Source organism: Chrysoperla carnea, chromosome 3, assembly GCF_905475395.1.
Source record: "Chrysoperla carnea chromosome 3, inChrCarn1.1, whole genome shotgun sequence".
Taxonomy (NCBI): domain Eukaryota; kingdom Metazoa; phylum Arthropoda; class Insecta; order Neuroptera; family Chrysopidae; genus Chrysoperla; species Chrysoperla carnea.
In genome coordinates this window covers 45,693,498-45,708,808 of record NC_058339.1, presented here as the reverse complement: position 1 = coordinate 45,708,808, position 15,311 = coordinate 45,693,498, and the positions used below count along the sequence as shown (strand labels likewise).

The window sequence follows — 15,311 nt, the reverse complement described above, 5'->3', positions numbered from 1 at the left end:
AAACAGGAGGTCCCCAAAACCCCATAAGTCGAGATAAAGTAAAATGGATTTGTAACACACCCCCACGTCTCTCCGCTTACCTTAGATACAGTGCCTAAGTGCATATTTTCGGAGAAATACGACAAAAAAAAGAGTTGATTAAACGAAACATTCAAGAGAGATGGACCTGTTTTAGTATATTTATATATTATAGTATTTTTAAATAACTGGAAGCTTTAGATTTGGTTACTTTTTTATGAATTTGAGTCAATCACTGATACCTGAATATCCTTAGCTTTATCAAAGAAAACGTATATGACTGTATGAATCGATCGTGTCAACTATCGTGTCAAGTGTTTGAGAAGCAATCAATAGAAGGAGAGAATACCTAAAGAAGCCGTACTTTTCAATTAAACTTAATGGATTGGTGATCTCAAAAGTTGAAAGTATTCGAATATTGTATTATCAAATTTCTTTCATGTAAGGCTCACTTGAATGTAATGAAATATAAGACAGTGTTAATGTTTATTTAGTGTTTGAACGTTTATGATGTGTCATTATTGTCTAAAGTCTAAACAAACTTTTCATTATAAAATATTATGAACTGTATACTTAACTATGTTTGCAATGAATATTACATAGTTTGAAATACTATTAAAATAACAAAAAGAATATGACATTCTGTAAATAATCTACCTAGTGATCCAGATGGAAACAATTCAGTGATGTTTACAAAAAAATGTTTCAAACAAAAGTTGTTTATTTTTTGATGAGGAACATTTTTTTCATTTAAACTTTTGTTCTATCTCTAACGGTTTACAAGATGGATCCTACGGACCCAAGACCCAATTGAACTGTGTTGCTCATTAACGAACTCGACCTGACTTTTTACGCCCAGATTGCGCTGTAAAAACTTCAGCTTGGTATCTTTTTTCGTTTTTGAGTTATCGTGTTGACAGACGGGCGGACAACCGAAAATGGACTAATTAGAAGATTTTATGAACAAGTATACTAAATTTTTTTTCGTAGCGTCAATATATAGCGATTTGTAAGCGTTATAAACTTGGGACTAAACATACTATGTATATTTCATATACACATGGCATAATAACATACAGTAATCCAGATTCAGATGCCGACTAATCATACGATAGTTTTAAAACATTATACCTTATATAAAGTCGAATATGTAGTAGGATACTTTTCGAGTAGAAAACCGAATTTTCAATTTACAAAAGCTAGCATTTCTTAAAAAAGAAAGATAAACCCTCATTTTCGATTTGAGAATTGAGTTTTTGTTTGAACTTTTAAATCATTTTCGTCTGAAAATATGCATTGAAAACTGATACAATACAATTGTACAGTATTGTCTACCGGCTGTCGTAATAGAATTCGACAAAGCGATACGAAATAAAAATTTGAATAGTGATAATGGGGTATTTTTGAAAACATGACGTAAACAAGCTTTATCAACGCCTGAGCTAAAAAGTACAAAATTATAAAGCGTGGGGTACTTTCTACAATCAATTTTGTAATAAATTAGCCAACAGAGTGACTATAAAACGTACCTGTTTATAATAATAAAACTAGAAAGAGCATATGATCAAGTTTTTATGCGTTTCAGTACAAGATAGACATTACAATTTACAGCCTTCAACTCAACACATAAAGCTTTGGAAACGTGACAAACATTTTTCGGCGTCTAGATTTAATAGTTGAAACAGTCAGTTTACAACCGTAATGCTTCAAAATGTATAGTTAATCTTTTGTAGTAACTCTATGTTATCAGATATCGACCATTCGAGCCATCCCATGAGCCATCCCGAGAAAACATTGAATTTTACAATTGTATTTGAAATTTAAGATTAAAACCCAGTGTTTACATTAACCACAGATATGGCTTCTCGAGATCTCCACCATTCAAATTTCTATTTCGTATCCTATTTTTTTTAACTTGCTCTATTCTTTTAGAAATAAGGACAACCCTATACTTCTGTACCGATTGAGAATAAGACCCATATGTAAAGTAACTTTTAAGTTCATCATACGACCCTTAACACGTATCTAAATATTTTCTATTAATCTTGAAACATCCTGTATCCAGTCTAATATTCTAATCAAACGCTATATAAAGTTTTTCGTTGAAAAACGTTGGTTTCATATAACATTATTTGAAAGAAAAACAATAAGATGGATTCTTCCATATATACAAACTTGTTAAACTCAATTTTGTTTACAGATGTAATCAAATATTTTACAAGTTTTAATACAATTCATAAAATTATATTTTATTGAAACTGACATAGGAAAATGATATGAAAATATTTGAATAAAAGAGCTAAATAATTTTTCATAAGTAGATTTATTTGTGTATATAAAATATATCATTTTTGTGCACAAGGATTGTTACTTAAATAATATACAGTTCGTAATTGAGCTACGAAAATTTATATTTGTTTGTGTATTTTTGTGAATGAACCTTTTTTATCCCTATGTATTATATATGTAAAAGTAAGGATGTTTGTTTGTTTGTTTTTGTTTGTTTGTTACGCTTTCACGCAAAAACTAATGAATGGATTTGAATGAAAATGAAAATTAACAATAATGTAGCTCTTACATCAGAACACATGAGCTATAATTTATAAAGATATATTAACAAAAAAAAGATTAAATTTAATCTGACATTTTACTGCTTTATCTATCATAAATATTTTGAACCATAAATTAAAGATTTTTGTAAAAATTTAAAATACTAAATGTAAAACAATTCATGGCCATCTTTTTTGATATACTCAATGAATTATGACAATTTTACAATTGAAAACTATGCATATATTTTAGCTGTGTAAAGCAATTCGAGTGTTATGGAAGGGGGATAAGTGAGATCAAGAAAGGTGGATGCTATAAAGCTGTGGTTTTTACTTTTAAGCCCAGTGAAGCGGGCGGGTATCAAGCTAGTTTATGTAAATATTTTACTTTGATATTCATTGGGTAGCAAATAAAAACCAACAATACTATAACCCAGTTTATTCAGCGTTTGTTAGTATATATATATTTTTTAAATTTTGATATCTTTAATAATTAATTAATTAGGGATGTTATGTACAAATTTTTGATTGGCGTGAAACTTGTATGGAAAAAATTTATAAAGGAAAGCGGTTTTCCAGATAAGAATGGTTCAAAGTACAATTGAATATACACATTAAGCCCACTCCTTCGATTTGTATAATACTTTTATTTTTCGAAATTATTCTTTTTAGTTCAGATAGTTACACAAGCATGTTTTTTTGTTTTTTAAACTAATATAATTAGTTCTTGATAAGTGTGTTTCAATTTAATCCGACGTTTTGAAGTAGAATATATAGAGATCGCATTAAAAGACAATAGTCATGCGAAACCATAATTTCTATTACGTTTATATAATACTTTTTTTGCAATATTTTTGTATTTGCTTTTATTAATAGTATATAAAAAATTTAGTAGAAATAAAACATCTTAAATTAAGGCAAAGATAATAGATTCTTAGAAACTGTAATATATGATAACATATATAATAATAATATTCTTTATTAAGAAATTGTATTAAAAACAAGTGAAAACAAACAATTGACTGAGTTAATTGTTGAAATACCATGCATAAATAGTGTTGGTTACTCTATCACATTGCACATACATATACAATTTATATAATACATACTATACAATTTACGCCCAATTTGCGCCTTCATGGGTAAACAGTGATGTTTACGAAAAAATGTTTCAAACAAAAGTTGTTTATTTTATGATAAGGAACATTTTTTACATTTAAGCTTTTGTTCTATCTCTAACGGTTTTCAAGATGGGTCCTACGGACCCGTAGGTCAATCAATTGACCTAAGTTGCTCATTTACGAACTCGACCTCACGTTTTACGTCCTGAGTACACAGTAAATATTTCAGCTTGATATCTTTTTTCGTTTTTGAGTTATCGTGCCCACAGACGGACGGACGGACAACCGGAAATGGACTAATTAGGTGATTTTATGAACACCTATACCAAAATTTTGTTCGGAGCATCAATATTTTTAAGCGTTACAAACTTGGGACTAAACTTAGTATACCTTGCATATTACATATATGCATGGTATAATAAATACTCATAAAAATATAGAATTTTAATGCCTTTAATATTATATGTTTTTTTGATGACAGAAGATTTTATTAATAATAAAAATCCCTAAAATGACTACCTTAGTCTTATTGAAATTTTTTTTATATTAGTAGCAACCCATTTAACTTTCATGTGTATACAGAGGTGATTTTAAACTTAATCTCAAAAATAGAAGGAAATACAGAAAAATTTCCCAACTTCAAAGTGCAAAAAATTTCTTCGTAAATATACCAACAACTACGCAAAAATTATTATTTTTGAAAAATTAAAAAATTTATTTATGATTGATTATAATTGTTATAATTTTATAATTGATTCAATTTACAGAGTGTTCCAAAACCATGTATCTCAGTTATTTAAAGCGTAGCCAATTTCGTATGCAGTATGCCTAGGTAATTTAATTAATGGTGTTATTGTTTGGCAGAGTTCGTGGTACATTCATGAATGAGGTGTACTCAGTCTCTTTCAGTCTTTTTTCAATGAACTGTAAGACACCATTATTAATCACTTTTCAGCAAACTAATTATAGATCCCACAATGAAACCAAATTCCCATATTTCACCTGTCTTCTTGACAGCTGATAAAAGTAAGTTTTATTACAAAATTTGGAAGTTTTAATCGTGGCTTGGGTATCAAATTTATGGAATATAATTTTTCATTTCCTGTTTTTCGACGACTTTTTTGTTTGCTGTATTTATTAAAAGAAAGTTAGTGACAATTGGATAGTTCAGTAGGACTCCTATTTCCAACTGTTTATGGTTGCAAACTTCCTGTCATTTTTTGGTGAGAGGCGGTTTTAACTGTCTGTCTTAGGCGTTCAGAATGTCTGCCGCTTAATCAGTGTCCAGTATTAGCCCCAACAATTTTGCTAACAGATTCTTTAAGACATAAGATCTTCGGAACGTCCACGATTGTGCTTAGACCATATCTGTCTTAAAGTACCATAAGACAGATAGCCTGTCTCAGATTGGCCTTTTTTTAAGATATCCTCTTTAAGGAGCAGGTTGCAGTTCGTAACCGGAACCCTTGATGCTTGTTCCCGGAAGCAATGTGCCATTTCTAGCAAGATGTCTTCGTGTCCTGATACCCATACCAAGTTTACATTAATTCGTTCCACCAGCTGATTTAAGGACGTTAGGCAGTCCTGTAAACCCTTTGAAGCTAGGTAGACCGAGGTGAAGGATTTTAGCGCTGCTTAGCGGTCGGTAAAGTAATGACGCTGCACATGAGAGTGTTTAGTCTTACACATTTACATTCCACGTAAATAGTCACTTCCGCTTGATAGCCACCACTTTCGCTTCTCGGCCGGAATGATAACCGTGAATCTAGATTTTCAGAGAAAATCCCACAACCTATTTTCTTCTCTAACTTAGATCCTTCAGTATAAAATACCATTACACATGTAGTAAAATGAATCCCAGGATGAATCTGGGTAAACAATTCCAAACACCAGTTAATAATCTACTTTAGAAAATACAGATTGAAGGGCATTTCAAACACATATCAACAATTTCTAGTTGAGTAATAATGTATATTTATACGCCCCATAGCTTTAGCCATGGATAAAGATGGTATTTATAATTTTTTTCATGACAGATTATTGTTATAATACAAATATCACAAAGATATTCTTGGGGCAACATTGTTAGAACTATGGTTGGAAGATATTTAAACAGGAGATGAACAATGTTTGGATGGATTCTGTGAAGGCTGTATGAGCAAAGGCGTTGGTAAATGTATAAACCTTAAATGTTTTATAAACTAGATATAAAAATGACTATATGACTACAACATTTTTTATGTTAAAATTGACAGATTATTCTTAAGTTATGGGAAACAATCATACCCAGAGTGTATCCAATGGATAAAAGATTACCCAGAGTGTATTCAATGACAATAAGGATAAAGAACAATTTTCACCGAAAAATGAACAGACTTTCAAGTCCTTTTGTTAAAATTCTAAAATAATTTCTAAGATTTTTGTACGCAACCCAAATGTATAAAAAATTTAGAGATAAAATTGGTAACCCTTTGAGTACAAAGCGATTGATGAATTCAAAAACTATAAACTATAAGACGTGGCAGAATCCGGTTTAATCAGATTTCGCAGAGATACAGCTAAAATTTGATGTGTTCAAAATTATCTTTTAGTTATTTTGCATGTAAATAGTATATATGAAATTATCGAACATTCTGACATTGACTGGGTAATAGAAAAACTGCAAGAATTGCTTAGAAATTTTTATATTGCGAATGCAGAAAGTTTGATCTTTGTGTATGGTTTTGTATGAAACGACAAAATAGATAATTGCTCGTGCGGAAACAAAGTTTTTTGCATTAGAAAAGAATTTCCAAGAAGCGAAAAAGTGGAACGATAGTAGCGTGTTTATTTGTTGATAATTGATGTCATACGTACTGGCTCCATGGTCTCGTTCAAGGTCAACTAAGGGTAGAGTAGATGGCACAAATAGAGAAGGTGGTCAAAATGACGTGTGCATTGTCTATATAGTTTACCAGATGTCAAAGGTATTATCACAATTCTACGCTATAATATTGGGTAAACGATCATGGGAGCGATGGGGCTAATGTGGCTTTTGTTGTTTGTTTAAGTAAATGGTATGAGCGTTTATATGATGTGGTTGATTATGGAAATACACATTCTATGTATAAACACATCTATGTTATATGTTGACCACTTGGTCTCCTTATCACGTCATGCGTCATTAGAACGTTGGTGGTTACTTGGTTAGCTGCCATTTATTTACGTAGTTGAGCTATGTAGTACTGACTGATTTCAAAGCGAAAACGATGAGGTTTTTTGTACCCTGTAGGCTTCACATATTTAACTTTCTGAAAGAAAGATATTGTTTTCAATTCGAAAATCGAAACGAAAAATTTTCTTTTTCATTTGGAGGTGTTTGCAAAAACGTTGTCTTACTCCGTGTTTTTAAAACGAATTAATATTATTGCTTATTATGTACAAATTATTTAAATAAACTCGGATAATGTTTTTAAATAACTTTCTGAATATGGCTAATAATGGCGGATTTAGTATTGATATATTTAAATAAAAGCTGACTCAAAGCTTCGAAATGAAGTATTTCAAAAAATCTAACGAAATATACTTAACATACTCAAAAAATACATTAATGTGCTTTTGTGTTTTTGCATTAATAAATAAATTCGTTCCAAAATCCATTATTTAATTTAATACCATATATGAGAAAATATCATAAATTATAAATGTATCCTGATTAATATAACTAAAAACTTTATACTGTAAGACGAAGTTGAAGGATAGAATGATAAAATCCAAAATAAAAAACCATTAGTCCTCGAAATTCATAGCTTAGGTTAGGTTAGATTTATTCGAAGTGTCTCACCCCTTTCCTGGGGTGGGACATACTTTGACCATAGGGTCCGTTGTAATACCGAAAAAGGGCCCGGCCACTACTCCATGAACCATTTGGAGCTGTTTTAGAATAGTAGAAGTGCTTTGACGGCAACGGATTTCAGCTTGGACAGGTCGTCAAAGAAAGGCTGGCTTAAGTGACCTCCTCGTGGCAAGAGCTGGACTGTGACAGAAAAGATGAGATATAGTTTCTTCCTCCTCCTCACTGTGACAGCTCCTGCAGTAGTCATGATACACTGTCAGACCCAGACGTTCAGCGTGTCTGCTGCCTAGTCAATGTCCTGTAGTAGCACCCACAATTTTCATAATAGAGACCCTTGGAGGTGATATAAGATCTTCGGAGCGCCTACGATTGTAGTTACACCATATTTGTCTTATAGTACGACAAGTACGTTCCTGCCTCCATCTATGATTGGCCGTTTTTAAGATATCCTCTTTAAGGAGCAACTTACAGTTCGTAAATGGAACTCCCGGATGACTATTGATGCTTATGTTCGGCAGAATTGTGCCCTTTCTAGCATGCTCGTCCGGTTCACAATTTTCGGAAAATCCCGTGTCCAGGTACCCATACCAGGTGGACATTCATTTGTACCACCAGCTCGTGTAAAATTCATACTTTTGGTTTGAAATTCATACTCCTTCCCATTAAAATCATTATTAACTTGTGGATCACAGGTTGAACGCAAGGGTAAAAATCTCGCAAACTTGGGCATACCCTTGGATCATAGGATGAATATAATCACAGAGTTTGATATATAAATGAAAAATCCGCCATTTTTCTTCATATTCAGAAACTTACCTAAAAGCATTATTTTATTGAGTATATTTTTATAGTTGTTGTACACTTTAAGCATATTTAATAATAAGTAAGGTGGTACTGAACAACTAATTTTTACAGGCACGAAAAAACTTTTATTCACAAGGAAATTTTGTAATTATTTTCATTAATTAAAGAAAAATTGTTCACAATTTCCGTCAACGAATTCATTATACGTCAAAAATGTTGTCCTTAAGTTCTTAGAGCATTTTTAAGAAAGCTGATATGACCGTTTACCTCAGGAAGTTACTGGTCTATCCTCAAATGTCAAAATGATCAATGGTTGTTTTCGGTTTTTCGCTCGTCTATTCTAAACGATGTGCAATAGTATGTGTTAAAAAAGTAATATTATACTTGTAACTTTTCTTTTCAACAGTCTTCGTTTACAGATTTTCTTTTTTTACTTAATATTCTTAAAAAGTTTAACAGTATTATTAAAGTGAAATGTCTATACAAGTTTTGAATCGAAAATGAAAATTTTCGTTATCATTGTAACCTTTTAGATTCGTTGTTTTGTGTGGTAAACTAATAATGGCCATTCTATTTATCATTTTTATAACTTTCTTCTGGATATTGAAAATTTTACTTTATTGCTAAAAAATACAATACAATACAACTGTAATAATTGAGTTGTTAGACAATAATTTTGTTTTACAAAAATGGACAGATTGCTTTATTTTTATGAATCAACTGTTTCTGTTTTGTAATATTTGAACGTTATACAATTTGCGGTTTAAGAACAGTTCTAAATACTACTTCAATCTCAAGTAACGGGAACGACCGAAACAAAATCATTGAGCAATGTAATACTTTTTTTAAATATTAAAAATGAAAGTTATAGTTGCGCTGTAAACTTAAATTTGAGGCACATTCATTAAAGATATAGTCGCACATACAAAACACTAAAAACAGTCAACAAATTTGAACAGTAAGATGGATTTGAATGCGGTTGTTTCTGCATTAGGTTCGTTCCTGGTACCCAAATGCGTTCCTGCTGCGTCCGAGATAGGTACTTGGTGAACAAGGTGTCCAGGACTTCCCTGTGCCCCAAGTACCTCGGTGACCAATTCTGCGATATTCGTATTTAGTGACCCCAAAACTCTCGGGTAAAAAGTTTGGAATCATTTTCATCATTATTAACCCAATTGTAAATTTAGTATAATTACGTTTAATTTAAAATGAAATTATTAAATGCAAGTTATTTATGCAGCTTGCATATTTTTAATTTCTTATAAATCAATTTAGGTCATCAAATTTCTTGACACTCTAAGGAATCGAATGGAGAATCGCATTCAAATTCGCCTTACTGTTCAAAGTCTCGAACTTCAGTGCTTCGTTTCCGCGACATTTTATATTGAAATGAATAGATAAATGATTAAAATGCAAAACTCATTTTAATCGAACGAAATTTTGAAATTTGAAATTTGTAAGGTGGCTAGAAAAACGGAGTAACGTAAAAGTTTAAAAGCAACGTAAAAAAATTTTTGTACGGAATCGAAAAATTTGTACATTTTGTGACTTTCGATTTACGTTATATGGTGAAATAATAAATAAGAATTGGAGGTTTTGGTAACGAATTTTAGTGACCAACTAAAACTATACATATACAACCTTGTACATATGTCTATCTCTGTTGGAAAAATCTCTAATTACATCAAGCAGCTAATACGACAGTGATAAACAGGTTGGACTCTTATAAAAAAACACAATGCAACGAACGACTAGACCATTAAAAGAGTGGATTATTTTTATTAAACAGTTCATTCGTACATTTGAACAGTTTTGTCGTAAATTACTATGACTTGCTAATATCCGTCCAATTTATTCAACGCCTACGGAAGCCAAGATTAAGAATGTTGTATAGTATTTCTATTTTAAAGCAAAATTGTCTCCATAAAAAATTAATTTTTCCAATAATATCTTTACTGATTTGTGAATGAAAATTGAAACTTTACTTACATGGTATAGCCATTGTAGAATCATTTGGATCCGGACTATACTCTTCCTTGGAAAAATATTCAATATTTGAACAGGAATATGTGCGTTCACCAGCTGAAACAAAGAAGAAATTATATCAATGTTTTTTATATTTTAAATGGAATTTTTTTAAACGATAAAGCATCTGCCTGTTAAGTATATTAGTGATAATAGTAGGCAGTCTGTCGTTCTTTAGCATGTGGATGAAAAATGTCACCAATTGACATCAAAATATTTAACAAAGTTATTCAAAGTTTAATACAGAAATGGAGTTTATGTTTATTATAAGAATAATGAATAACTAACAAAAAATAAAATTTGCATCCTCAATTCTACTTTCCACTCAAACAAGTACGTTTCATCTTTGGATCTGATCTCTGAAGTGTAGGTAAATGAACAAGAAAATAAATGAAGTTTTGGGATTCGACTAAGGTAAGTTTCAACACTATTCAAGGACCTCGGCTTAAGTTTTTAACTGTACGAATAAGCTTTAAATTGTAAGAATAATATTAATAAATAATCAAATGCAAGAATAATATTAATAATAGAGAATAATATAATAATATAACTATTACTAGAATTATATAATGCCTTTTGATAAAATGTCCAACATTCTGAAAATTACAATTCAAAGGCTTTATTGAACGTTAGATTAAATTTTTTTTTCATTACGTGAATCTATTGCGAGATATACGATAATAATATTTAGAATATACAAAGTGAGACAGAGAAGTGTGTCATTTTAAAAACGCTGTAAAAAAGAAATTTCATCAATTATTCCGAATTATCTGTTTACCACTTTACATAAAAAATATAACTTAAGAACGTTATATCCTAAAGGGAATGAATTCTGTTTTTAGGCAAATTTTACTCATGTTAAAGATGAGTTCCTCCTAGGCGTAGACATTTTTCAGTCTTGAAGTAATTCAACATATACTGATGATAAAATAAATTTCGATTTTTGCCCCAATTTCCTAGAAACACTCGGAAAATGATAAGTATGATATGCCTAAGCCTAACAGATAAATAAAAATGTCAAAACTTATTTGATTTTTATATACCACCGCATAAAACTATAATTTTTTGTCTAGATTACGAGACTTCTACCCCTCAATTAGATATTATTTTTACCAACAAATTCTTAGTTTGACTTGTGTGTTCTTCTCTAAAATGAATTATTGATTCTTTTTTTCTGGAGTGTATTATTTTAATATATTTATATGACATAAGAATTGTATATTAAATTGTAAAACGGTGGAAATTGATGGTTGGAAATTAATGTACCATAATGTACGAGTATAACGCAATATAAAAGCGAGATATTTTTTATTTTTCCAACTATATCATTCGGTCACAGATTTTATGTGTTACAGAGAGAGAATGTCGCGTCAACTTGATGATAAAATTGTGTTTTTTATAGTTTTTTTTTTTTTTTTTTTTTAATGTAGTATTTTTTTCCTGTAATTTATGTGGATTAAACATTGTTTCATACAAAATAAAAATTTTACATAAAATGTAATTATTCATTCATGTCTTCAAAGGTTTTGATATTTACACGTTAACGTATAAACAACGTTTGATTCATGTATATGTATTTCAAAGGAAAGATACCTTTACTGTTTCGCGTGAAGTTTTTTCCTACTTAGTGTTTCTGTTATACCAAAGAAGTACAGTTTTTGGTAATATTAGAAAATTATATAAATATTGGATTATTTATTTGTCTCAATCAGAATGGTATCGTGTAGATTAGACAAAGCTCTAACGTTAACGTGTAAATTCGACATTTTAGTTTTTACTGATAACTGTATATTATCTATCATAATCAAGCTATCCATCTAATGAAGAAGTTAGTTCGTTACCACTTAAATAAATTGAGTGTATATTATAAAATATTTTAAAATAAACTTTTAAATTTAAATGCTTTGGATTTAAAATTAACACTAAAATATATTATCTAACTACCTTCTATATTATTTAGTATTGCTTTTACGAGTAAGAATATAGGCATACTAAAATATTCGAATGTTTTCTAGTGGTTCTGTTTCCAGCATGTATTATTATGTCGAAATTCAGGAGAGTTGGATTTGTTAAGCGTAATGATTTTTAAAAAGAAATTTTTGTTTTTGTTTAAACTGAGATAAATTAACTTAAATTTCACTAATGATTTTGAAATTAATATAAAAATAACAGGTCTCTCAATATCGTCCTTGCTTAAAATTTTTTACTTGTTGTAAAAAAGCCCAAAAATTGTATGTTAGCTTTATAACATATTTAGATAAAAAAATTTCTAACAAAACGAAAACCGACTTCAAAAGAAAAACCTTTCCAAAACAAATTAATATGCACTAAAAAGTAACAAAATAACGATAATATAATGTAGTTAAAATTATTGTTATTTTTGGAGTCAGTGTCAGCCTAGGAAACAACTCTGATAGAACAGTTTACAACATTATCTTGGCTGACACCGGCTCCAAAAATAACAATAATTTTAACTACATTGTATTTTCGATATTTTTTTACTTTTTAGTGCATATTAATTTGTTTGGGAAAAGTAGGTTTCCTTTTTGTTAAATTTTTGTTGTTGTTGTGATTTTTAGTGAATCTAAAGTACTAATTTGTCACTAAAAAAAGAATCATCGAAATCGGTTGGCGTGGTATTGAGTTATTCGTCCTCTTGTCGTTCATACATAATGCAATTTGAAGACTTTTATGGTTTTCTTATTTATGCCGTTGTCAGACCTGGACAAAAATGAGACCACACAGGAAACACCAGCTTTCAAATAGATAAAGAATCATCAAAATTGGTTCACCTAGTCGAAAGTTCTGAGGTAACACACTAAAAAAAACAGTCGAATTGATAACCTCATGCTTTTTTGGTTGAAGTCGGTTAAAAAGAAAAACAAAAATCGTTAATCGTTCATTTTTCTTTACTTCCAAGTTGTCCCATATTAATAGGGACGTAAGAGAATTACAGCATTTTCTTTTCATTCAATTATTTGATATAAAACATATACCTACACAAAATTAACTCTTTTCTTTTTTGCAATATATTAATGAATTTTTTTTTGTTGGTATTAAGTGAGGTAAGAGATAACGAAATTAGTACCGGAGTAACGTAATAAGTACCGAAGTAACGAACGCTCATTCAGTTGAAATTGTTATTATCTAATAATAATTATTCCTCATAATTATTATTATATCCTTTTTTTTATAATATTTTGAACGGATACAACAGGTAATGGAATAATGTGAATTTTATCTTACAAAAATTTATTATTTTTATCGGAAAATCCTTTACTTTGTTCAAAAAATATCTTAAAAGAATAAAATAATAAAGTGAAAATAATTTTTAAAAATAGTATGCTGTAAAAATATTTTTACGAGATGATTTTATATCCTGTGCATGTATAGAATACATAAACGGGAAATTTTTTATACAAACTTTTACTGTGCGAAAACATTTATATCAATTATGGAGCCTGATAACCGAATAACTAGGTAACCATAATTTATGGTAAAATAGCTCTGACTAATAGAAATTTTTCTTTTAATTATGAGTTGAATACAGAAGTTTTTTGTTTTTTTTTTTTTTATCTAGGCGACTATAATTTTATAACTAGGTAGTTTTTTATCACTTGTATAATATTAATTTTAATTTCTAGTTTTCTGGTTAGAAAATCATATACCTATGCTGTTTGTAAGTGAAATCGTTTGCAAAAAGTAAAGTTGTTTTGTTGAGACTACAAGATAAAATACAGGGATACACTTACCGAACTAAAATTTTAAGTCGAAAATTCCAATTCTAACCATAGAGTTGATCATCAGTTAAAGAAGTACGAACAAAGTGGGTGATTTTTTCTTTTAAATGAGTGAAATTGATGTGTTGGAATTGTCGTTGTAATTTTCCGATTTTGATATTTCTGAGATTTGTACTTTTTACTGTACGTAAAAACAACTGGCTAATTTTTTTTCTTAATGTTATCTATAGCTTTCTGTTTTAACGTATACGGTAAAATAATAGTTTAAAAAAAACTAAAAAACACGCTTTTGTAACTAGCTGAACTAAAAGGTAGAAAATAATTTCTTTAAATTCAAAAAAACTATTTTATTATAAAAAAGCGTGGGATGCTAAATTACAATTATTGTAAATATTTTATAGACAGATATTGGCAAAAGAAAAAGCCATTATAAAATATCGTAAAAAGCACCACACGCTTTTTTACGATAAAACAAATTTTATGAATTTAAAGAAATTATTAAGTGTTTTTTAGTTTTTATTAAACTATTATTTATTTTGTGTTTTTAGTTTTTTAGACTATTATTTTTTCATCAAAAATTCAGTATGAATATGATGGGAGCGCAAATAAATGTATAGTTTTCAGATATAGAAAATGTGTTTCGGGATTATCAAATAAACTTATTAAATATTACTTATTGTATTGTCATAATGTTCAAAGTTTCCGTTACGTATTAACATACTAAAATACTAACATACCAACATACTAACATACAATAATTTAAAAACATAAACTTTATAGATTCGACACCTTGAGAAGGAAAGAAAGGTTGCATAATTGAGCAATTACATTACATCCCATTAAACAGAACTACTCGATACATATTTAAACATAAAATTTTATCGGATTTGTTTTCGTTCATAATAAATTAATAAAATAAAAGATGTATTCATATTTGAAAAATTATTTAGTCATAATAATAAAGGACAAACGGTATTCAACATTTAACTACATAATAGAGATATGAATGTTTTAAATTTTCATGACTTTTGTTAGATAACAATTTATTTTTAATGACTTGGTAATTCAATATATAAAAAGGTATTAAATTGTAAAATCGTTTAAAATATAAAAAAAAAAAAACATGAAGAAACAATGAATAAAATGAACTAAATTAATTAATTTTTTTCATAATATTTTTCTATACAAATTGTTTTATAATTTTATAGTTTAGTTATAC

At 29.3% G+C, this 15,311-nt stretch overlaps 1 protein-coding gene across 1 annotated transcript in view; it reads right to left on the bottom strand.

The window, feature by feature from the left end:
• The window catches only part of LOC123296062, a 40,513-nt gene extending 29,304 nt beyond the window's left edge, over nt 1-11,209 (bottom strand). The window contains exons 1-2 of the mRNA XM_044877523.1: nt 11,206-11,209; nt 10,317-10,409 (exon numbers count right to left, since the gene is read on the bottom strand). Of these exons, the coding sequence (XP_044733458.1) occupies nt 10,317-10,409; nt 11,206-11,209 (97 nt within the window). The remainder of the gene's footprint in view (nt 1-10,316; nt 10,410-11,205) is intronic.
• Nucleotides 11,210-15,311: the final 4,102 nt, after the last annotated feature.